Here is a 23,511-nt window from a genome sequence, read left to right on the forward strand (position 1 = left end):
ATAAAGTAAATAGTCAATTGGTTAATAAATACTCTGATAGATAAAAAAAAGCGTGTAGTTAATATATAGTATATATGATAGTTAAAAAGATATGTTAGACTATTATGTATTTGATTTTGAATAAGAGTCAATAAATTAAATAAGAGTAATAGAATAAAAATTCAATTATATATTCTTTTTCAATATATATATATATTTGGTTTACTAAATTTTCTTGATGTTATAAAAGAAATAGATATATTTTTAAAAGTTTATTTTTTCATATAGTAAAAATAATTGAAACAGGAATTTTACATTAATTAAAAAATATAACAAAATATTATAGTGAAAATAGTAAAATAACATAAGAGTTCATGCTTGATTTTTTTAGGGAAAAAAAAAACAAATGATACAAAGATGATGCAAAAGGAAAATTAATAAGATTTAAAATTTGAAATAAAGAAATAAAATAAATAGAATAAAGTAAACAATCAATTGGTTATGTATCATTATTTTACCATGTGGCACAAACTTTTTAATTGCATGAAACAAAACAAAAAATTATATAAGTGCATTATGCATAGGTTGTGACCATATTTAAAAAAATAGTAACATATTCATCATATCACCCATAAAATGACCTTAAATATGGCCTCCATTGTTCTTTTGTTAATTGGCTCTCTCATCTTGACCCCAAAGTCTTGTTCTTCTAAACCCATCTCCCAACAAAAACCATTAGATTCTGATCATATTGAATTTGCTCTTAATTTAGAATATTTAGAGGCTGAATTCTTTTTATATGGGTCATCAGGTCATGGGCTGGATGTAGTTGCTCCAAAGTTAGCAGAGGGTGGACCTTCTCCTATTGGTGGAAAATTGGCCGAATTGAGTCCCATTGTAAAGGATATCATCTATCAATTTGCTTTGCAAGAAGTTGGACATTTGAGGTTTAATTTCTCACTAGTATTTTTAAATATTAACTTTTATTATTTCAATGTATGCCGTGAATATTTATATTGTAAAATAATACTTATATTTTAAAATTGATCTCTATAAATATTTCTTATTTTTAGTAAAATATCAATTCAAATCCATTATTATTATTATTATTATTATTATTATTATTATTATTATTATTATTATTATTATTATTATTATTTATTATTATTTTGATAAAAACCACTTTCTTATTAAAAATGGTTAAGGTGCAGTTTTAGATTTTTTTTAGGTCTATATTAAAAACAACTTCATCTCTAACATTTTTGTTCAGAAAAATTTAAAATTTATGTTTTTTTAAATATCTAATTCAATATTATTTTAGATACACGGCCTTTGAATCATTATTATATAGGTGTAAAGTTCAAAAATAAAGCTATTTGTGGATCCTTTTTGTAGGGCTATTAAGAGCGCAGTGAAAGGGTTCCGTTAGATCTAAGCAAATCATCATTTGCCAAGGTGATGGATAGTGCCTTTGGTCGACCTTTGGTGCCTCCCTTTGATCCTTATGCCAATGATATCAATTTTCTTCTTGCATCTTATGTAATTCCTTATGTTGGTCTTACTGGCTATGTTGGTGCCAATCCACTCTTGCAAAATGCTACTTCAAGGAAGGTATATAGTCTCAAGCTCAATCTTTGAAAACTTTTCAAACTAAAAGAAAAAGTATTTATCAAAAAGTAGACATGTACTTGTGATCTTATTGATGTATTTTATCTACGAAATTATGATTTTGTTTATATTCATTTATATTTATTTTTTTCATATTTATTATATTGATTTTATTATTATGCAGAGTCTATTATACTTCAAAGCAAGTGATTTAGAGCTTTAACACTATTTTTTTTAGATTATTTAAAATTTAAATTTAGGTCCTCATATAAATTTGGACTATATCTATTCCGTATAAATTACTAAAATTTTACGAAGTGATTATTTATTCGCAACTTAGTTTTTGCCTTCACAAAATCGATTCATGTATTTGATATTATAATTTTTATTTTTGATATTTTTTAAAAATAAATGGATTCAAATTGAACAAATAATTACTTACTTCAAACAAATATTTTTTATAGATATGCATTATGTTAATCATATGTAACTTTGATATTTCACTATTTTGGCCCCTAAATATTTGTCCAACGACATTAGTTGTATAATGTATACACAATTAAAATGAATAATAATAATAATAATAATAATAATAATAATAATAATAATAATAATAATACTTTTAAAAATATTCAAATTATAAAAACTCATATAAATTTGGACTATATCTATTCCGTATAAATTACTAAAATTTTACGAAGTGATTATTTATTCGCAACTTAGTTTTTGCCTTCACAAAATCGATTCATGTATTTGATATTATAATTTTTATTTTTGATATTTTTTAAAAATAAATGGATTCAAATTGAACAAATAATTACTTACTTCAAACAAATATTTTTTATAGATATGCATTATGTTAATCATATGTAACTTTGATATTTCACTATTTTGGCCCCTAAATATTTGTCCAACGACATTAGTTGTATAATGTATACACAATTAAAATGAATAATAATAATAATAATAATAATAATAATAATAATAATAATAATAATAATACTTTTAAAAATATTCAAATTATAAAAAAAAATACATATTTATAATTAAATATTATTATTATTCATTTTAAAAATGTCTCTTCTAATATTTTACTTTGAGCCTAGAAAGTTATTGAGTTTGCTAATCATATTAATGTTGCATGTATTGTAACAGCTTGTTGGAGGCCTTTTGGGAGTAGAATCGGGCCAAGATGCAGTTATAAGAACATTGCTATACCAAGCGGACAATCAAAAATTACTAGTAAAACCTTATGGAGTGAGTGTCGCAGAGTTCACCAATCGCATTTCAATACTTAGGAATAAATTAGGACATGGTGGTTTGAAAGATGAGGGTCTTGTGGTCTCTAAAAAACAAGGTTCCGAGGGTAGCGTCTCAGGAAATATCCTTGCAGGAGATAAATACTCGTTGTCATATCCAAGAACACCACAAGAAATATTGAGGATTGTGTATGGAAGTGGCAATGAATCTGTCACTGGTGGCTTCTATCCTCATGGAGGAAAAGGTCGTATAGCAACATCTTACTTAAAAAATTAATTAAGACTATTAAGAATTGATTCTCTAACTATTGTTACTAGCTACTTGTAAACTACGATTCTAGTTCTAGAGAGTAAAAATACAATAAGCATATTTATATTTATAAATATAAAGTTAATAAGCTCTCTCATGTAATTTGTTTACATATTATTAAAGCAAAATATCTTATGTGTTCTTTAATTTAATTATAAATAACAATGTAGTTCTAGTTATCATTTTTTTATTTGATTATTTTTAATTTTAATTAACAATTTGATCATTTTTGTCTTAAAATGTCAACAATGTCATCATTTTTTACATAAATCTAAAAAATTCATCATCATCTTCAAACAAAACTCATACAATTCATTGTCAATTTTAATAAAATTCATATATTTATCAAATTCATAATTCAAATATCAAAATAAACTCATATCTTCCTATCCAACATCAAGTTCATCACATAAATAACTCACATTTAAAGTTTTGATCCTCAAATCACCAAGAAAATATCTTCTTATTCTTTCTATCATTCACCAACATCAAATGTGAGTTATTTATTTAATGGATTTAATATTGTTGTTGATGGAGATGTAAATATCAGTTTATTTGAAAATTTAAGTTATGAATTTGATAAAAATATGAATTTTATTGAAGATAATAATTAATTTTTTAGATTTTATTTAAAAATGATGATGATTTTTTTTTTGTAAAAAAAATAGATAATATTATTGATATTTTAAGACATAAATAATTCATTTAGAAAATAAAAAAGACAAATGAGTGAATTATTATCTAAATTTAAGTTAATGGATCGCGGAGACTATTTTGTTTGTATTCAAATAAAATTTTACTTCCTTAAAACTCCAGTTCAACTTTGACTTTTATCGAAGTAGTTATTTTTAAAATATAAAAAAAAAAAAATTAAAAAAATAAATTAAAAAAATAAATTAAAAAAATAAATTAAAATTTATTTATTATATGTATAGCATCTTTTATACCGATTTAATTATTATTAAAATTAAAATTAAAATTAAATCCTATGTCGATCAGCATAACTCTTCTGCCTGCTCTGTGTTGTTCTCATCCGCTCTTGGATCTGACGCACCTTCTATGTAGTCTGTTGCACCAGCTCTGGCCCTACGATTAAGTTTTCGCCATCCTGATACCAACACAAGGGAGTTTGACACTTGCGCTCATACAAAGCCTCGTACGGGGCCATACCGATGCTTGCATGATAGCTATTAATATAGGCAAATTCAACAAGAGGCAATATATCATCCCAACTTCCTCTGTTATCTACTGTACAAGCTTTTAGCAAATCCTCTAATGTCTGAATAGTCCTTTCAGTTTGACCATCGGTTTGAGGGTGGTGGGCAGAACTTAATCTCAATTTAGTACCCAATGCCTCATGCAATGCTCCCCACAAACGAGAAGTGGACTTTGGATCTCTATCAGACACAATGCTAGATGGTATCCCGTGTAATCTAACAATTTCCGCAACGTAAATCTCTGCAAGCTTAGATACATTGTAAGTAGTCCTTACAGGTATGAAATGTGCGGATTTTGTGAGCCTGTCAATAATCACCCAAATGGAGTCAAATTTCTTCTGAGTCTTAGGTAATGCCACCACAAAGTCCATAGATATGTTATCCCATTTCCACACTGGTATATCTAATGACTGCAACAATCCAACAGGTTTTTGGTGTTCAACCTTATCCTTTTGGAAAGTCAGACAAGACGCCACATATTCTGCCACTTGTTTCTTCATTCATGGCCACCAAAATCTTTGCTTCAAGTCTTTATAGATCTTTGTAGTACCAGGGTGAATACTCAGTTTGCTCTTGTGGGCCTCATCCAAAATGGTTTTTCTCAACTCTGCATTATCCGGCACACAAATACGTTTATTACACCACAAAATGTTATCTGGACCCATTTCAAATTCGGGAGCCTTGCTGGTCTCAACCAATTTTTGTCTCTCCTTAATAGCCTCATTGGTCGCTTGAAGGGCTTTTATCTCATTCATTAGTTTATTATCTACAACGATAATTCCACATTGTACTTTTCCCGACAAGGAATCCATATTAAGATCCAAGTCGCGGAAATTCTCTAACAATTTTAATCCTTTCAATGTTATGGATGACAAATGGGCTCGCTTCCTACTCAAGACATCAGCTACTACATTGGCTTTTCCTGGGTGATAGTGCAACGTGAACTCATAATCCTTGATGAACTCCATCCATCTCTGCTGTCGGATATTAAGCTCCTTCTGGTCGAACAAGTATTTCAAACTTTTATGGTCACTGTATACATCAAAATTGCACCCATACAGATAGTGCCTCCAAATTTTTAGTGCAAAAACTATTGCAGCCAACTCCATGTCATGCGTGGGATAATGTTTCTCATGCACCTTCAACTGTCTTGAAGCATATGCTACCACCTGTTTGTTCTGCATAAGTACACAACCCAACCCTTGGAAAGAAGCATCACAATAAACTTCATATGGTTCTTCTGGGTGGTTGTTTCCATGTCACCACAGCCTCTACTTTAGTTGGGTCGACAACGATACCTTCCTTTGAAATGACATGTCCCAAGTATTTCACCTCCTCCAACCAGAATTCACATTTCCCCAAATTAGCATACAATCTCTTGTCCTTCAAGACTTGCAAAACTTGATGTAGGTGAACTTCATGTTCCTCCAGGCTCTTAGAATAAATCAATATGTCATCAATGAGAACCACTACAAATTTGTCTAAGAAGGGGTGAAATATACGATTCATGTAGTCCATGAAAATAGATGGTGCATTGGTGACACCAAAAGGCATCACCAAATACTCAAAGTGTCCATAGCGAGTTCTGAAAGCAGTTTTAGGAATGTGTTCATCCTTCACCCGAATCTGATGATACCCCGACTTCAAATCAATCTTTGAAAATATCATTGCTCCTTTGAGTTGGTCCATCAAGTCATCAATGTGTGGCAAGGGATACCTGTTTTTGATGGTGACTTTGTTAAGTTGACGGTAATCGACACAAAGTCTAGACTTTCCATCCTTCTTCTTCACTAGGAGCATCGGTGCTCCCCAAGGTGAGACACACGGTCGTATGAACTATTTAGATAAAAGGTCCTCCAACTGATTTTTCAACTCTGACAATTTCGATGGAGACATTCTATATGGGGCAATAGATATAGGTCTTGTACCCAGAGTCACATCAATTGAGAATTCAGTATCATGAACTGGGGGTAATCTTGGTACATCCGGCGAAAATACCTCTGGAAAATCTTCGACCATAAGTATCCCGTCTACCTCCACCTCTAGCTTCGTATTGACTGAGTTGAGGGAAACACACTTTTGAACTCCCCCTTTCAAAGATAACTTCAATTTATTGGTATCAAGGAATCGAGAAACACTTGGGTTTGGGAATATCACAGACTTACGAGCACAATCCAATAGAACATAATGGCTTGACAACCAATCCATTCCAAGGATCACTCCCACATGCTTGAGGAGAATACAAATCAAATCAACGTTGAATCTCATATCGAACACACTCAAGGACATTGCAAGCAAGTCGTATTACATTTCACTGATTCGGTAGAACGTAGGGTAGCCACCAAATCAAACAGCAAAGTAGTAACAATAAGTTGGAGTGAATCCACCCAATCCAATGAAATGAATGAGTACGTTGCCCCCGAATCATAAATTGCATTAAGTGATTTTCCAGCAATTAAACACTCACGTTGGATAAGTTCAGAGGAAGATGGAGTTTCCTCTCCATTGATGTGGTAGACACGTCCCTTGGCAGTAGGGCGTACAACATTGTCGTTGATATTGTTGTGGTTGACAGCTCTATCGTCCTTCCGTTCAGGGCATTCATTTGCAAAATAGTCTGGTTTCTGACAAATGTAACAAACCCTTGGTCTGATTGGACACTCAGATATCTTGTGTCATTCTCTGTTGCAGCAAAAACACTTAACAAGGTACGTCTGGTTCTGACTTGGAATTTTGGCCCTTGAACTTCCCCGTTTTGAGGTCGAGGTTGATCTCTAGCATTCCCCAGTGGTCGGGCATATGGCTTGTGTTGTTGATGCTGCCTGCCCCTATTTTCTTGGTAGTTATGCCCCTGTTTTCAAATATTAACATTTAGAGGCCAAACTTATGACTCTCATGATATGGATGGATTTAAATCTCTACCTGAGGTCTGATGGGTCCACCTACATCACCCCTATTCAGGCGGCTCTGTTTCATCTGCTCCATTTTCTTGCATTTCTCCACTAGCACTTGATATTGGCGTATCTCCAAGGGCCCTACTAACTCCTTAATCTCATACCTAAGCCCGCTTTAAAACCTCTTGCACATGTATTCTTCATCTATCTGATTTAGGAAATAGTGAAAGTGCTTTCCTAGGGACTCGAACTTTGCCGCATATTCCGCTATCGTGAGATTCCCTTGATACAACTTCAGAAATTAGGCCTCCTTCTCAACCCTAGCACTTTTTGGGAAGTACTTTTCTAGAACTTATTCTTGAAAGCCTCCCATGTTAGCTCTTCATGATTTGTCTCCATCATTTTCTTCGCACCTCGCCACCAGTATTCAACTTCGCCAATCATCAAATAGGTCGCATACTCTACTTTCGCATTGTCAGGGCAATGTAGGATCTCGAAGATCTTCTCGATTTCTTGCAGCCAAAGATCAACCTTGTCGGGGTCATGTTCCCCTTTGAATTTAGGCGGATCTTGTCGACGAAATTCATTCAATGCTCTTGCTGCACTGGCTACTTCATCCTTCTGATCCCTCTATGCATCTCGTTGAGCCTGGATCGCAGCTTGTTGGGCCATTGTTGCGGCCATTGCATTCATGGCTTGGATTGCTTCAGTCATGTCGTTTCTTCCTTGGGGAACCGATCGGTTGGTGCGATGAGCCATACCGCTTCCTAAAATTATCTAATTAGTAAAATATTATAACGTAATTTTAACTTTTGGGTAGTACGTAAGTCTTTTATTGAACACTATATAGTAGGTTCGGGTTATACAGCAAGTCGTTCTTTGGAGGGGTTCCCAGGAAAGAGAGGTAGGTCAATGGACCACTTAATAACCAAGTCTTACCTTAGCCAGAATCCCTCCAATACAACTTTTTATGTATTATCCTTCCCTTCTATTTTGGGGATCATACAATTATACAAAATATAGGGTTTAGAACATTGTCTTTAATTACATACATTTAGATCACATGATGAAAGCTCAACAATTACTTTGTGATTTAGATTGAAATAATTTTAAATCGTGGTAATAAACTCATAATTCACAATATCATACAACCATAAATGTTTATTGCTTGATTAAAATTATTTCTAATCATAGGATCAAGAATTTAAAACATATTTTTCATCATAATTATTCAAAGAAATTAGATAATTAAATTCACATAATTGAAATTTAAATCATTAATGACATAAAATAGTTAGAAAATCAAACCCTTAGTATAAAAAGAAGTAGAGAGTTTAAAATTAATAAAACAAAACAATCATACGATGGACAAGTAAAAATCATAAAGATTATAAAATGTAACCACTTAAATAGAATATAAAAGACAATGCCTATAAAAGCATGCAAGTAGTTATAGAGATTTCAGATTTGAAAAATTTAAATAACACTATTAAACCAAATATTTAAAACATATATTTAATGACAAAAATCATGGAGGTTATACAATTGATGACACATAATAGAAAGTTAAGTAAAATTTAATAATTAGAAAACCAAGCAATTAACATATTTAATGGCACTTAATAGGAATTTAAGTCATTCTTAAAAATTCAAATTCAAGAAGGTTACACAATTAATAACTTAATAAAAGTTTAAGTAATTAATAAAATTCAATTTCAATAAGGTTACATAATAAATGACACATAATAGACATTTAAATAATTAGAAAATTATACAATTAGTATGAGTAACATATCACAAGAAAAAAACATGTGACATACACGAAGCGTCCCATCCCACCAAGGTCCGAGAATTAGTGCTCTGATACCACATTGTAACGCCTCGGATTTTGATCCAAGACATTTCTTAAAAATATTTATTTTCTTTCAAAAACGACATTAAAATTTTTTTTAAAGTAGTTCATCATATGATTAATAAAATTTCTCTAGTAAATAGTTTGATTTCATTTTAAGAAATAACGCAATGCAATTTATCGGATATTATTATTTTTGTAAAGACAATTTACTAATTGTAGAAAATGTTCACTTAAAAATAGAATAATTCAAGTTTTTCCTAGCGGAAGGACCCCGCCTCCGCATTTCTATTTAAAATCGACGATAAAAAATAAATAAACTTAAAAATTGTATCACAACGGTCTTATCACTACAAACATTATTATTATTTTATTAAAGTACCTATTTTTCCCACGCGCGTGCGCCAAACAGACGTCATTCATGCAACTCTTCGAGATCGTTAGTACCTAAATGTTGGTGTAAGGGAGCCAGTTCATCCCACGGTAAAATTAGACCAAATAATAAGTTAACAACCATAAAATATAAATATAAAATTTTTTTGTAATAAAAGATTTAGAGAAGTTAATTTTTATAATTCGTAAGGTGTATCAAAAATTATAAAATGTATCTAAATAACAAGTAGTAACTCACCTTAGAACAAAGAATTATATAAAAATAACAATGACAATAAAATGTATGCAAATTATGCATGTCCTAAACATATATGATCCGGATATAGCCAACCACTAAGGCGTCCACACAGAAGTAATCCATACCAATGGAGAAAATTAAACCGGCCACTAAGGCGTCCACAAAGATGCATATGGTATGTCATGACAATGATAATGATGTTCGAAATGTACAAATCACTAGCCACTTAGACAACCACAAAGAAAAATCATAACACAAATAACCAGCCACTTGGGCAACGACAAAGAAAACTATTCAAACCTCAGATCACCAGCCACTTAGGCAACCACAAAGACAAATTATTCCAGATTAATTTCTTTTAAATTACATAAAACATCAAATTTACGTTATCATGGATGTTCATGGTTAGAACTCAATAACTTCAACACATCAAATGTGAACAACTATCTCAAAAATCACTACGTGTTATTGATAAAAATTAAAAGCAATATCACCCAGAATACAATAACAACATAAATTTTATTCCTTTTACTATAAAATTTTCCGCATTCTAAAAATGAACTATTCATTAATGCATTCAATAATCAATTTTCTCATATTGTTAAAATTAAAAATATAAAATATAAAATTCTCATCAATTTCATCAAGACACATATATTGTTCATAAAAGTCAAGTTTTAAAATTTAAATACTCAAGAGTCAAGAATTAAAATTAAACGCATCATAATAAACATGTTAATAATTATATCATTATAAAAATTATAACTTTATAATTAAGTACTCTAAAACATGTATGACATTGAACATTTTCACATTAAAGATATTGATCAAGGTATGATAATAAAAATATAACTCTATAATTAATTTCATCAAAATAGAGATATTACTCAAAAGAAACAATCAAAGCATGATAGTTAATTTCTTTACGACGAAAATAAAATCGACATTTTTCTTTTAAGATCTCCAGACATCATATCAATATCTTACGAATCGCTAATTTAATATCTAGCCTAACTCTGCATGGGGAAAAAGCCATTACCTTGTACGCTTTCCTTCCACGTACCACTTAGCCCTCGAAAATCTCACCAAGATAAATAAAAGTTTATAGCTTCGATCAGGATGCGAGGGAATGTAAGGATGGTTGTTTGAGTGGCTTCGAAAATATTTGAGATAAATGTAGTGTTGGTAATGGCGTGTGAGTGATTATGACTTATTTTCCTCTAATGCGAGTTTAATCGTGTCCTAAGAAGGAGAGGTGTATGTGACCAATAAAGGAGGCATAAAGCTGATTAGAGAGAATGAATAATTCTCTTCATTGAGTTTAATTGCACACATGAATAAGGAATTAAATTGGAATAATGTCATTCAATGACCAACCGTTAAGAATTAATTGGCATTCATGTATTTATTCTTGCTAGTTACACATTTGAATGGACACAATATAAACTAAATGTTATAAAATATAGTTATAAAAATAGTAGTGTGGGTGATTCAATTTTGACTTAGTCAAAATTGGCTTGGTCATTGTTCACTCTAAGACAAATATTTCTACGAGTTTTAATTAGTCAATAATAAAAATCTCAATAATAAATTATTTAATATAAAAATACTTTATCAAATAATTAAACATCCAAAGAATAATTATCTTACTATCGTCACACTAAATTAATAAAAAAAGGATAAACCAAACTAAGGATTTTAAATTAATTAATTAAAAAAAAGGGTGTTACACAATCCAAACATACCCTAAGTGGTTAGTTTATTAGACAATAATGTTGGTTTGCTTTCCTATAAATATTTTTATTGTATCTTTCATTTATATCTTTTAATCTAAATGTTATTTTGATATTTATGGTCACTTATTTCAATTGAGTATGATATTGACCCGCATACTAAATGATTCTTCACATGGTGTCAAATCCTATTTCCATAAATGGATTTTATTCTCTACTTAATTTTCATCTTCTCTACACAATTAAAAATGAAATTTCATAATCAAATGTCATTCCAACCCTCCACAACATTGTAAAAGTTGTATGAAAATTGAAAATTTTGGTAGAAAAGTACTCTTTATGGTTTAGGGCCAACCTAAGAACCTTTGATTTAGGTTCACCAAAATATATATATTTTACTTTAGTTTTTATAATGTCCAGAAGCCCAATACAAATATATTATAAAAACTCCTTAGGCCTCTAGCAACTATGGGCACACAAAAAAAAAAAACCTCCAAAATAAGCTTTTAAATCCTATTTTGTTTACATAATTATTATTTTAATTGATATTTGTGTTGAGCGTACTCAATTAAAATCATACAATGATGCATATATTTATGATAAGATTATTGTACCGATGAACGTTATTTAAAATATAAAGACAACTTAGACATTGATTAGATTTATTTATAGAACTTAAATTCTAAAAGAGATAATACAAATAGAGAATAATATACCAATTGACATACTTGATTATATAACAAGGTTAGATTCTTTTCCAAATGCATACTTATGAATTCAAGCGTTCTCATTCCGTACCTTATTTAGACGTTTTCTCAAAAATATAAATCAATGGAAGTTTTCAACAACAATTACAGATCGACAACGTACGGCGAGCGAATCCGAATAAACAGCAAGTTCACAAAATTGTCGAGACGTGACTGATAAATTATGTGGAACATAATAATCAATTGTAAATAATTAATAATAATTTTTGGAGCAAAAATGGAGTCAAAACGACAAAAAAAAAAAAACTGCAGAAAAAATCTCACCGACTCGTCGGAGCACTAGAAGGGTTTGACGTCAAATTCACCGAAATATACAAATGAGTACTACTTCTTGAAGGTTTCGACGAGAGGAATTCAAAAATGATGCCATTTTTTTTAAACGACAAATGTGTTGATCGGAATTGGCCAAAAACAGTTCTTCCAAGGAAAGCAATGCATCTGTTTCTGATGAAATGGAACCACGATCAATAAAATGGATTCAGTGGCCGATTTTGTATGTGATAGAGATTGGGATTGATTCAAATGGAAAAGAATTAGTGGGAGTGAAGTTGATAGGAAAAGGGGTGCAGATAGCAGATGTGTGTGATTAATATATATGATAGTTAAAAAGATATGTTAGACTATTATGTATTTGATTTTGAATAAGAGTCAATAAATTAAATAAGAGTAATAGAATAAAAATTCAATTATATATTCTTTTTCAATATATATATATATTTGGTTTACTAAATTTTCTTGATGTTATAAAAGAAATAGATATATTTTTAAAAGTTTATTTTTTCATATAGTAAAAATAATTGAAACAGGAATTTTACATTAATTAAAAAATATAACAAAATATTATAGTGAAAATAGTAAAATAACATAAGAGTTCATGCTTGATTTTTTTAGGGAAAAAAAAAACAAATGATACAAAGATGATGCAAAAGGAAAATTAATAAGATTTAAAATTTGAAATAAAGAAATAAAATAAATAGAATAAAGTAAACAATCAATTGGTTATGTATCATTATTTTACCATGTGGCACAAACTTTTTAATTGCATGAAACAAAACAAAAAATTATATAAGTGCATTATGCATAGGTTGTGACCATATTTAAAAAAATAGTAACATATTCATCATATCACCCATAAAATGACCTTAAATATGGCCTCCATTGTTCTTTTGTTAATTGGCTCTCTCATCTTGACCCCAAAGTCTTGTTCTTCTAAACCCATCTCCCAACAAAAACCATTAGATTCTGATCATATTGAATTTGCTCTTAATTTAGAATATTTAGAGGCTGAATTCTTTTTATATGGGTCATCAGGTCATGGGCTGGATGTAGTTGCTCCAAAGTTAGCAGAGGGTGGACCTTCTCCTATTGGTGGAAAATTGGCCGAATTGAGTCCCATTGTAAAGGATATCATCTATTATTATTATTATTATTATTATTATTATTATTATTATTATTATTATTATTATTATTTTGATAAAAACCACTTTCTTATTAAAAATGGTTAAGGTGCAGTTTTAGATTTTTTTTAAGTCTATATTAAAAACAACTTCATCTCTAACATTTTTGTTCAGAAAAATTTAAAATTTATGTTTTTTTAGATATCTAATTCAATATTATTTTAGATACACGGCCTTTGAATCATTATTATATAGGTGTAAAGTTCAAAAATAAAGCTATTTGTGGATCCTTTTTGTAGGGCTATTAAGAGCGCAGTGAAAGGATTCCCTAGGCCTTTGTTAGATCTAAGCAAATCATCATTTGCCAAGGTGATGGATAGTGCCTTTGGTCGACCTTTGGTGCCTCCCTTTGATCCTTATGCCAATGATATCAATTTTCTTCTTGCATCTTATGTAATTCCTTATGTTGGTCTTACTGGCTATGTTGGTGCCAATCCACTCTTGCAAAATGCTACTTCAAGGAGGGTATATAATCTCAAGCTCAATCTTTGAAAACTTTTCAAACTAAAAGAAAAAGTATTTATCAAAAAGTAGACATGTACTTGTGATCTTATGATCTTATTGATGTATTTTATCTATGAAATTATGATTTTGTTTATATTCATTTATATTTATTTTTTTCATGTTTATTACATTGATTTTATTACTATGCAGAGTTTATTATACCTCAAAGCAAGTGATTTAGAGCTTTAACACTATTTTTTTTTTTAGATTATTTAAAATTTAAATTTAGGTCCTCATATAAATTTGGACTATATCTATTCCATATAAATTACCAAAATTTTACGAAGTGATTATTTATTCGCAACTTAATTTTTGCCTTCGCAAAATCGACTCATGTATTCGATATTATAATTTTATTTTTGATATTTTTTAAAAATAAATAGATTCTAATAATGAGTTAGAATTGAACAAATAATTACTTACTTCAAACAAATATTTTTTTATAGATATGCATTATGTTAATCGTATGTAACTTTGATATTTCACTATTTTGGCCCCTAAATATTTGTCGAATGTCATTAGTTGTATAATGTATACACAATTAAAATTAATAATAATAATAATAATAATAATAATAATACTTTTAAAAATATTCAAATTATAAAAATAAAAATACATATTTATAATTAAATATTATTATTATTCATTTTAAAAATGTCTCTTCTAATATTTTACTTTGGGCCTAGAAAGTTATTTAGTTTGCTAATCATATTAATGTTGCATGTATTGGAACAGCTTGTTGGAGGCCTTTTGGGAGTAGAATCGGGCCAAGATGCAGTTATAAGAACATTGCTATACCAAGCGGACAATCAAAAATTACTAGTAAAACCTTATGACGTGAGTGTCGCAGAGTTCACCAATCGCATTTCAACACTTAGGAATAAATTAGGACATGGTGGTTTGAAAGATGAGGGTCTTGTGGTCTCTAAAAAACAAGGTTCTGAGGGTAGCGTCTCAGGAAATATCCTTGCAGGAGATAAATACTCGTTGTCATATCCAAGAACACCACAAGAAATATTGAGGATTGTGTATGGAAGTGGCAATGAATCTGTCCCTGGTGGCTTCTATCCTCATGGAGGAAAAGGTCATATAGCAACATCTTACTTAAAAAGTTAATTAAGACTATTGAGAATTGATTCTCTAACTATTGTTACTAGCTACTTGTAAACTAAGATTCTAGTTCTAGAGAGTAAAAATACAATAAGCATATTTATATTTATAAATATAAAGTTAATAAGCTCTCTCATGTAATTTGTTTACATATTATTAAAGTAAAATATCTTATGTGTTCTTTAATTTAATTATAAATAACAATGTAGTTCTAGTTGTTATTTTTTTTATTTGATTATTTTTAATTTTAATTAACAATTAAATCATTTTTGTATTAAAATGTCAACAATGTCGTCATTTTTTACATAAATCTAAAAAATTCATCATCATCTTCAAACAAAACTCATACAATTCATTATCAATTTCAATAAAATTCATATATTTATCAAATTCATAATTCAAATATTAAAATAAACTCATATCTTTCCATCCAACATCAAGTTCATCACATAAATAACTCACATTTAAAGTTTTGATCCTCAAATCACCAAGAGAATATCTTCTTATTCTTTCCATCATTCACTAACATCAAATGTGAGTTATTTATTTAATGAATTTAATATTGTTGTTGATGGAGATGTAAATATGAGTTTATTTGAAAATTTAAGTTACAAATTTGATAAAAATATGAATTTTATTGAAGATAGTAATTAATTTTTTAGATTTTATTTAAAAATGATGATGATTTTTTTTTTGTAAAAAAAATAGATAATATTATTGATATTTTAAGACATAAATAATTCATTTAGAAAATAAAAAAGACAAATAAGTGAATTATTATCTAAATTTAAATTAATGGATCGCGGAGACTATTTTGTTTGTATTCAAATAAAATTTTACTTCCTTAAAACTCCAGTTCAACTTTGACTTTTATCAAAGTAGTTACTTTTAAATTATAAAAAAATAAAATAAATTAAAAAATAAATGATAAAAATAAATTAAAATTTAATTATTATATTATAGAATCTTTTACACAGGGGCTAACCTTTATCATTTATAAAAAATAAATGACAAAAAATAATTAAAAAAGAAAAAATAAAGGGCCAAAACAAATATTTGATTTAAAATAAAGAAAACAAAAATTTAAGAGGCAAAAACTACGAATCTTAGTGAGTTAGAATCAATGCTAGAGGTAAAATATATTATAGATATTTAATTAAAATTTGAGAGTGAAAATAAAACTTTAAATTATAAACTAATAAAGAGGGTTTTTGCGAAATAAGATAAACAAAGATAGGGTATTTTTGAGAAAAATTCATTAAATAGACATAAAAAAAGGTATATTTAGAGAAGAAAAAAGGTGTAAATGTAATTCTCCTATTATATGAAGACTAGAGTGTAAATCTACATTTTTAAAATCTACGTTATCTTCAGAAATATAATTTTAAAAGACATAATTTATTTATTTATTTATTTAGTAAGATGTACGTATAATTATTTAAAATTAGTAGTAGTAGTAGTTCCTGGATTGTTTCTAAGGGGTGTGAAAAGCTTTTTTCTTTTTGTTACTAATATAGTGATTTTTATGGCCCATACAACCAACCAATTCGACGGCCCACGAATTGAAAAAGGTTAGGATAAGACTGAAAAACCAAAAACTAATATCTTTGGAAGAAAAAAAAAAAAAACAATTATTAGAAAATAAAATTTAATTAATCCCCAAATATTTTCAGATTGCCCGTCTCGCATCTCGCCTCACTCTTTTTTCTCGCAGCAACAACAGTACCGTCGTCCCTTACATCGTGAGCCACCGTTTTTGGAGATTCGGTTCGATTATTAGGTATTCAGTCCATTTAATTGGGACATTTATTCTCGTAATTAATTTAGAAATTTTGCTTGATAGTTGTAGTTACATTGGTTACTTGATTTCGTGTGTTTAACAAATTGAGCATCAAGTGTTTGATGATTTGTATAACTCAAGGTTTACCTCCCTGTTATGATGTGAATAACCAGATTTTGTTTTTTTTTGTTTGATCAATTGAGATTTGAACTGAGTTAGTTAGTTTTTGCCTAAGGGTATGTTTGGATGGAGGATTTTGGAGGGGACGGGTTATTTTACTTTTCTTAATTTAGGAAGATATAATTTTTTTTTTATTAAATTAAGTGTGATTGAAATGTTTTATAATATGATAAGCTATCATGTTATTCTTTCGATTTTTTTAAATCTCAACTATATTCCAAAATATAGACTTAGCATTCAAAACCCTCATTCCAAACATACCCTAAGTGGTTAGTTTGTTAGGAAATAGTGTTATATTTATGCTCACTTACTTGCATTTAATTATGACATCGACCCTAATACCCTATGATTCTTTACATGGTGTCAGATCGTGTTTAGAATTTGAACTTTAGGTATGACTCGTTTATCACTTCACCCCATTTTATTTGAACAAAGTAACAGAATGAAGAAGGCTTGAGGTGACCGATAGTATGTATGTACTGGGCCATTGACTCAACATAGTCTTGCTAGCTATGTGGATGATCCCCATATTTTCTTTATTACTTCAGAAGTAGCTACAACATCTGCTTGTAAATTCTGACCAGGATTAATTGCTAGAGTATATTCATTTTTCTTGAATAGCATGTCTAACTTGCTTTCAATATCTGTTGAAAGCAACATCATATCTAGTAAGTCAGAAATGGATTTGTAATTATGTTAATATATAGTATTAGTACTAGTAGTGTTGTGATGTAGTGTATTTTGACCAAATAAAGAGACTTGTATTAGTTATATCTACTGTAGAATATGCAAGAAAATGCTGCTGGAATTATTTACTCTATCGATTGTGAATACTTTCTCAAGAATACACTGGGCTAAAACTAGTTCGCATCTTCCCTAAGAAAACCATATATCTACTAAACCAGAAAGATCAGAAGAGTATACTACATGTCTGAGGTCATCTAGATTTAAAACTTTGAGTGACAAATATTGATTAAGTTACACCATGGGTATCTGTAATTACAAATAAAGTTCCCAACTCAACTCACACAAAGTATATTAGCATTAGTCCCTAGTCCCCAAGATGGAGTGTCTGTCTTCTTGAAATGTTTGTAACTTTTAGGGACATGACGTGGATACTAACATGAAAATAACCTTTCTCATGGGAACTAGCCCATCAATAGTAAGAGCATTTTGCAGACAATAGGAGTAGCTCAATAGCAGCAGTATATCTAGCATCATTATCCCACACAGTAGGTTAATCTACTTTTCCTAGTCATTGTTTATGCATGTGTGTGTCAAATATGGTACTTATTATTACTGACTTTCTGAATTCATGACTTGTGGTTTGACCATGTCCTTTAGAATTATTTGTTTGTAAACCATTGTGCAATGTGTCTTCATGTATACTATAATATAAAGGGAACTCCAAAAGTAATTATCAGTTTTGGTCAAACTTTATTCTGTACCAACTTCTCCTTAACACAGTAGTAAATGAAAACGAATATTGTAGAACAAAATATGTATACTACAAAGCGCAATAGAAAAGCAGAGTGATGGGCACGTTAGTGCCAGTCTTTCCGCTTATGTTGTCAGTCTCAGGTAGCGGGGCGGAGCGCCGAACCCTAAAAATAGGACAGCGGGATGACCGCTATTGCGAATGCCAAAAAACAATATATAACTAAACATAAAATACAAACAGTATACAAAAATATTTAAAAAAATAGAAAAATAACCAAATTAATGGGGTAATCATACTTAATAACCAAAATCCAACATCAAAATCAAATTCTAATAGTAATTATAATCAACAAAGTAGAGAACAGAGCAGACAACACAAAGTCAAAAAAAGAACGAAAATAATAGAGCAAGAACATAACAATGTTTAACAGAGCAAGAACGGAACAAAATGATGTTGAACGGAGAAAGAAAAGAACGAAAACGATAGAGAAAGAACAATGGCGACATAGCAAGAACGAAACTGAAGACAAATGAAAACGGTTTCTTTTTCACGATGCTGAACCAACTCCTTTGTGGGTTTGTGATAATAAAAAATTAAGGCTTAAGTGGGTGCAGAATGACCTAGATACCCTTAATGAAGAATACAAAATAAATAAAACTTATGTTTTTGAAAAAGTCCTAGAGTGGGTTCAATAGCACGTCGGGTTGGGATAGCGGGATTCGCGTCCGGGAGCACCACTACCAGCAAATGCGTTTTCCCGGTCGGTGGCGTTGCGGCCAGCCCCTCCACCGCACCGGGATAGCGGGATTGTGCAGGATCCCGCCGGGATTGACAACATATTCCGGTAGTATTTAATTGAGAATTCAACATTGTGATTTATTTATTTTCTTTCCGCATAAATCATTCAGTTATCTTTCTGTTTACAGGAACATATCATCAAATTAGACAAGATATTATGGCCGTACATTCTGGGTCAGGTTCATCAGAGAAGAAATCAAGCAATGGAGTGAATGAGTTGCTGGCTTTTAATGCTGAGAATATGCAAAGCAACATGAAAATTATCTATTACAGGTTTGGTTTGACCGCACAATTTATTTTATAAATGTTAGTAAATTAGTAGAGTTATGTTAGTTTCTCTGGTTTAATCCAGGACCTCCTGCTCTAGCGTCCCTTAAGTTTGGTTTGACCGCACATTCTTAATTCTTATATGTGGGGTGGACCGTAGAGCAGAAATAGAAGGAATTTTTTGTTGTTCTTTACAAGATTATGGAATTGCATGATTCTATGTTTATGAAACAGTCACACAACGGCTTGATGTGCGAATATATAACACTCATACAGAAAGGGGAAATGGGGATGTGTGTGAGTGGGTTGGGAGGATGAAAAGAAACCGCTGTTCAATGTTGTCTGAAGTTTACAATTGAATTTTCTGTCTCTTTTGCAGTCGAACATTTTTATCTATAATTGGCGGAGTTGTTGCTGGTATTTTAGGATTTACTGGCCTGAAAGGATTTGTATTTTACTTACTTCTCATGGCATTTACTTCCCTTGGGCTCGTGGCCAAAGCAAAATTTTCAATCCACACATACTTTGATTCCTGGAATCGTGTGCTAGTTGATGGCTTTCTCGGTGGTCTAATGGTAGGTTGTTTATGTTCACGTCATCTTTCTTTTGTCATGATTTGTGTATGAGAAACTTTGTTACTTATCGTAAAATTAGAAGAAATTAATTTGGATAAGATAGGTAGACATACATACACAAATATAGACCTAGATATCATCCTTAAAGAAAATAAAATCTAGAAAGTCGGGGAAAGCAACAAAAGCCTCATCAAAATTTTAGGGAATGCCAAACTCTTTGCTTACTAACTACCGGAAGCCCATGAAAACAAACTATTAGCTGAACAACAGGAATTGTTTCTGCAGAGATTCAAACTGACAGGACATGTCCATGAGATATTTTCTATCTTTACTATTTTGATCCTATTCCCCCTCCTCTTTTGTACCAAAAAAACTATTTAGAAAGTGTTATCTTTGTTTGGTAAAGATATTTGTCCCATTCTCTCTCTCCCTTTGTTAAATCCTCGTTAATTGTACAGAGAAAGAGGCCAAAAGGAGAGCTTTTCTCTGCAAATTAGGGAGAGAAAAGATAGAGAAGAGAGGTTTTTCAAGTGCATAATTTATTTAATATATCTGATAGGGCCTTTATGTCATTGAAATTTGAAGTGTAAAGCTTGTATAGTTTTTAAAATAAGAGGTATTTGTAATTAATTGTCTTGCTGATCTATCTGACCAGTTCAACATTATATTTAGATTATAACAATATCTATCTATGTGTGTATCCTCTCTTGCTCTATATATTTCACTCTTGAATGTGCATATCTTCAGGATTATAACTTTCCTTTTTTTGAACTTGTGCAGTCGTTCGTGCTGTTCTGGACGTATCCTTCTCTTTCTCAATAATACCTTGTGGGGTATTACTGCAAATTTAATTTTAATTCAATATGATAAAATGTTACAAATGGAGTTAGTTTTTTAAAAATTGCATCGAAACTTATTTCATAAATATGAGAAGAAAATTGGGTTGGCGGGGATTTGGGTAAATGATATATTCATGTTTTATTAGTTACTCCAAATTAGTGGTATCCTTCTAAACACAATCTAAAACAAACGATATTCCTGTATATATATATCTTCTATTGAAATTCTTGTTATTATGCTGTGCTTCTTTGACAAAATAAAGATTTGCATATGACATTGCTCATATATTTTGACTGCCGGAATGTGCAAATGCTTCTAGAGAAGACAACTTTTTCTTCACCATTGGGGCTATTGATCCTTTGCCAGAATGCAGTTACAACTTACTCCTTTCACTCAATAGAGAGCTTTCCGTGATGTTCCCGTTTTTAAAGTGTTAACTTGACTTCCATTATCTTATATATGTTCATGTATTATTTAAAATAGAACCACAAGTGGGAAGGACGCATTTTGTCTTGGGCCTGTTGTGGCTGTCAAATTGTCCTATAGGATATGTTTCTTGAAGTTTAATTTGTGATATAGATTTCAATTTTGCTAATTTTATTTCATTATTATTCTGCTTTCTTGTTCGAGGAAAAAAGTTTTGGTTGACATTGTCATGTTTAAGCTTGATTTAAATGAAACTTGTTTGCTTGGCAGTGGTTATAATTCTTATGGTATTCTGCTGCTATGTATGTTCAAGGAGGGAAATATGCCATTATAGTTTGGAAGCAGTGCTATTTAAAAAATTTCCTCCACAATGAAATATAAACAAAATGTATTTCGTCTAATGAAGTCGATATAACAAAATATAAGCTCCATTTTATTTGTTGTACACTGATGCTCCATCTACTACTCTTATTATTATTATCGTTGATAAATCACTAGTTTCATTAATCAGCAAAAGACTAGTATTAATTTGTCCTTGTTAAAAAAATTAAAGTATTGATTTGTCCATTCCTTTTAGTCGTTGGTTTTTTAAAAAAGCATAAGTTCTATTTATTTGTTTTTAAATTTTAAAGTTAATTAAATACTTTTTTTATAAATTATACTCTTATTTTATTAATTATTTTAGATTATAATAAATAAGTAAATAGGATAAAATAAATTTAAATATATCTCAAATATAAGAGAAAAAAAACACTTGGTGGTTTAAAATATAATTAAAATTAAATTAATCTGAATATATTTAATATAATTATTCTCAAAATAATAGTTTGTGAAATACGATTTTTTTTACTATGTCAAAAAAAATTAAATTAGGTTAAACATAATGTGTTTAATTAATTACTTTTGAGAACGGATAGAGGAATATATATAATAAGATCAGAGCCATAAATATAACCTACTTGAATAATTGATAAAGAAATTCCATTCCAAGGGAAGAATAGGCAAAGAAAAATCAGAACGAACGGCACAGCATGAGCACCAGGTGGTTGTTGGACATGTCAATCTTCCGGTGGCCGGAGTTAGATCTGTCGTTGCCGTGGTCAATATTCAGGTGGCCGGCGTTGGACTTTTCGTATTGGAGCAGCGGCCGTAACTTGCAAGAGACTCTCTTGCAATGGAATTTTTGGTTGGTCGATGACGTGTTGTGGACTCTCGTCAGGTGTATCGAGTCTTTCGCTTTGCTCACCATGCTCTGTTATTTCTTTCTCTGTTGTGGTTGCTCTCTTTGATTTTTTATTTACATTAAATTTTTCTCTAGATAGTTCTTTTTTTGATAGAATTTGTGTCTATAGAAGTTGTGATATATTTCATTACATTAAATTTTTGTCTATAGAAGTTGTGATAGAATTATATATTTTTTAGATGTGCTGTGAATATTTGTTATCTTGAAAGTGGAGATTACAACTATTGTTGTGAGTTTTGAATTATTGATATGACACTCTTTATGATTAAGAAAATAGACAAAATTTAATATAATCATATTTATTGGTCTCGTGTTGATTTTAGATACTGATATGTGTTAGATCCAAGTAGGTCTTTAATCAAATAAAATGTCGAGTAAGATATGGAGTTTAGTTAGACAATTGTAACCATGAGTTAGTTTTTAATTTACCAAGTATAGTTTGGTTAAAGCATATATGTTGGTAAGAAAAATGCAATTCCAATTAAAATAAGCTCAAAATGGGGCATCATGCAAAATTTGGCCAAGTCTACCAAATTGTTTGAAAAAATACTGCCATGTTTGATTTCATGGAACCTATGCCAATTTCACGTTGCAAGGCAAGATTTGCTGTGAATTTGTGGAATTTGTGAAGCCGTGAATC

The 23,511-nt window shown here is 30.2% G+C and overlaps 4 protein-coding genes across 5 annotated transcripts; 3 read left to right on the forward strand and 1 right to left on the reverse strand.

Moving 5' to 3' along the window:
• The first annotated feature begins 627 nt into the window (after positions 1-627).
• Positions 628-3,123, forward strand: LOC101512108 (ferritin-like catalase Nec2). Its single transcript, XM_027336337.1, has 3 exons — positions 628-926; positions 1,392-1,590; positions 2,743-3,123. Exons 1-3 carry the CDS (start codon positions 628-630, stop codon positions 3,121-3,123), a joined length of 879 nt encoding a protein of 292 aa, XP_027192138.1.
• Positions 3,124-6,209: 3,086 nt separating this feature from the next.
• LOC105851847 (uncharacterized) lies at positions 6,210-6,641 on the reverse strand. The gene has a single exon (XM_012714257.1). It carries the CDS (start codon positions 6,639-6,641, stop codon positions 6,210-6,212), a length of 432 nt encoding a protein of 143 aa, XP_012569711.1.
• Positions 6,642-13,387: 6,746 nt separating this feature from the next.
• On the forward strand, positions 13,388-15,358 carry LOC101513085 (ferritin-like catalase Nec2). Its single transcript, XM_073369483.1, has 5 exons — positions 13,388-13,647; positions 13,757-13,761; positions 13,911-14,150; positions 14,362-14,383; positions 14,947-15,358. The coding sequence occupies exons 1-5, from the start codon at positions 13,399-13,401 to the stop codon at positions 15,325-15,327; spliced, it is 897 nt and encodes a 298-aa protein (XP_073225584.1). The 5' UTR covers positions 13,388-13,398; the 3' UTR covers positions 15,328-15,358.
• A 1,579-nt stretch (positions 15,359-16,937) lies between these two features.
• On the forward strand, positions 16,938-21,797 carry LOC101494306 (uncharacterized). Of its 2 annotated transcripts, XM_004486476.4 has the most exons (6): positions 16,951-17,101; positions 19,398-19,566; positions 19,649-19,793; positions 20,167-20,362; positions 21,143-21,162; positions 21,465-21,797. In XM_004486476.4, the coding sequence occupies exons 2-6, from the start codon at positions 19,470-19,472 to the stop codon at positions 21,493-21,495; spliced, it is 489 nt and encodes a 162-aa protein (XP_004486533.1). In that variant the 5' UTR covers positions 16,951-17,101; positions 19,398-19,469; the 3' UTR covers positions 21,496-21,797. The 2 variants fall into 2 exon arrangements, with proteins under 2 accessions (XP_004486534.1, XP_004486533.1); XM_004486477.4 differs by lacking the exon at positions 19,398-19,566 and having other exon boundaries at positions 16,938-17,101.
• Positions 21,798-23,511: the final 1,714 nt, after the last annotated feature.

Source organism: Cicer arietinum, chromosome 1 (assembly GCF_000331145.2).
Source record: "Cicer arietinum cultivar CDC Frontier isolate Library 1 chromosome 1, Cicar.CDCFrontier_v2.0, whole genome shotgun sequence".
Taxonomy (NCBI): domain Eukaryota; kingdom Viridiplantae; phylum Streptophyta; class Magnoliopsida; order Fabales; family Fabaceae; genus Cicer; species Cicer arietinum.

Coding starts and splice junctions, on each gene's coding strand:
- LOC101512108 (XM_027336337.1), top strand. CDS start 628: ATGGCCTCCATTGTTCTTTTGTTAATTGGCTCTCTCATCTTGACCCCA. Junction 927..1,391: donor CAAGAAGTTGGACATTTGAG/GTTTAATTTCTC, acceptor TTAAGAGCGCAG/TGAAAGGGTTCCGTTAGATC. Junction 1,591..2,742: donor AAAATGCTACTTCAAGGAAG/GTATATAGTCTC, acceptor GTATTGTAACAG/CTTGTTGGAGGCCTTTTGGG.
- LOC105851847 (XM_012714257.1), bottom strand. CDS start 6,641: ATGAGATTCAACGTTGATTTGATTTGTATTCTCCTCAAGCATGTGGGA.
- LOC101513085 (XM_073369483.1), top strand. CDS start 13,399: ATGGCCTCCATTGTTCTTTTGTTAATTGGCTCTCTCATCTTGACCCCA. Junction 14,151..14,361: donor GTTGGTGCCAATCCACTCTT/GCAAAATGCTAC, acceptor ATTACTATGCAG/AGTTTATTATACCTCAAAGC. Junction 14,384..14,946: donor TTTATTATACCTCAAAGCAA/GTGATTTAGAGC, acceptor GTATTGGAACAG/CTTGTTGGAGGCCTTTTGGG.
- LOC101494306 (XM_004486476.4), top strand. CDS start 19,470: ATGCGTTTTCCCGGTCGGTGGCGTTGCGGCCAGCCCCTCCACCGCACC. Junction 19,567..19,648: donor GGGATTGACAACATATTCCG/GTAGTATTTAAT, acceptor TTCTGTTTACAG/GAACATATCATCAAATTAGA. Junction 21,163..21,464: donor TCGTTCGTGCTGTTCTGGAC/GTATCCTTCTCT, acceptor GACAAAATAAAG/ATTTGCATATGACATTGCTC.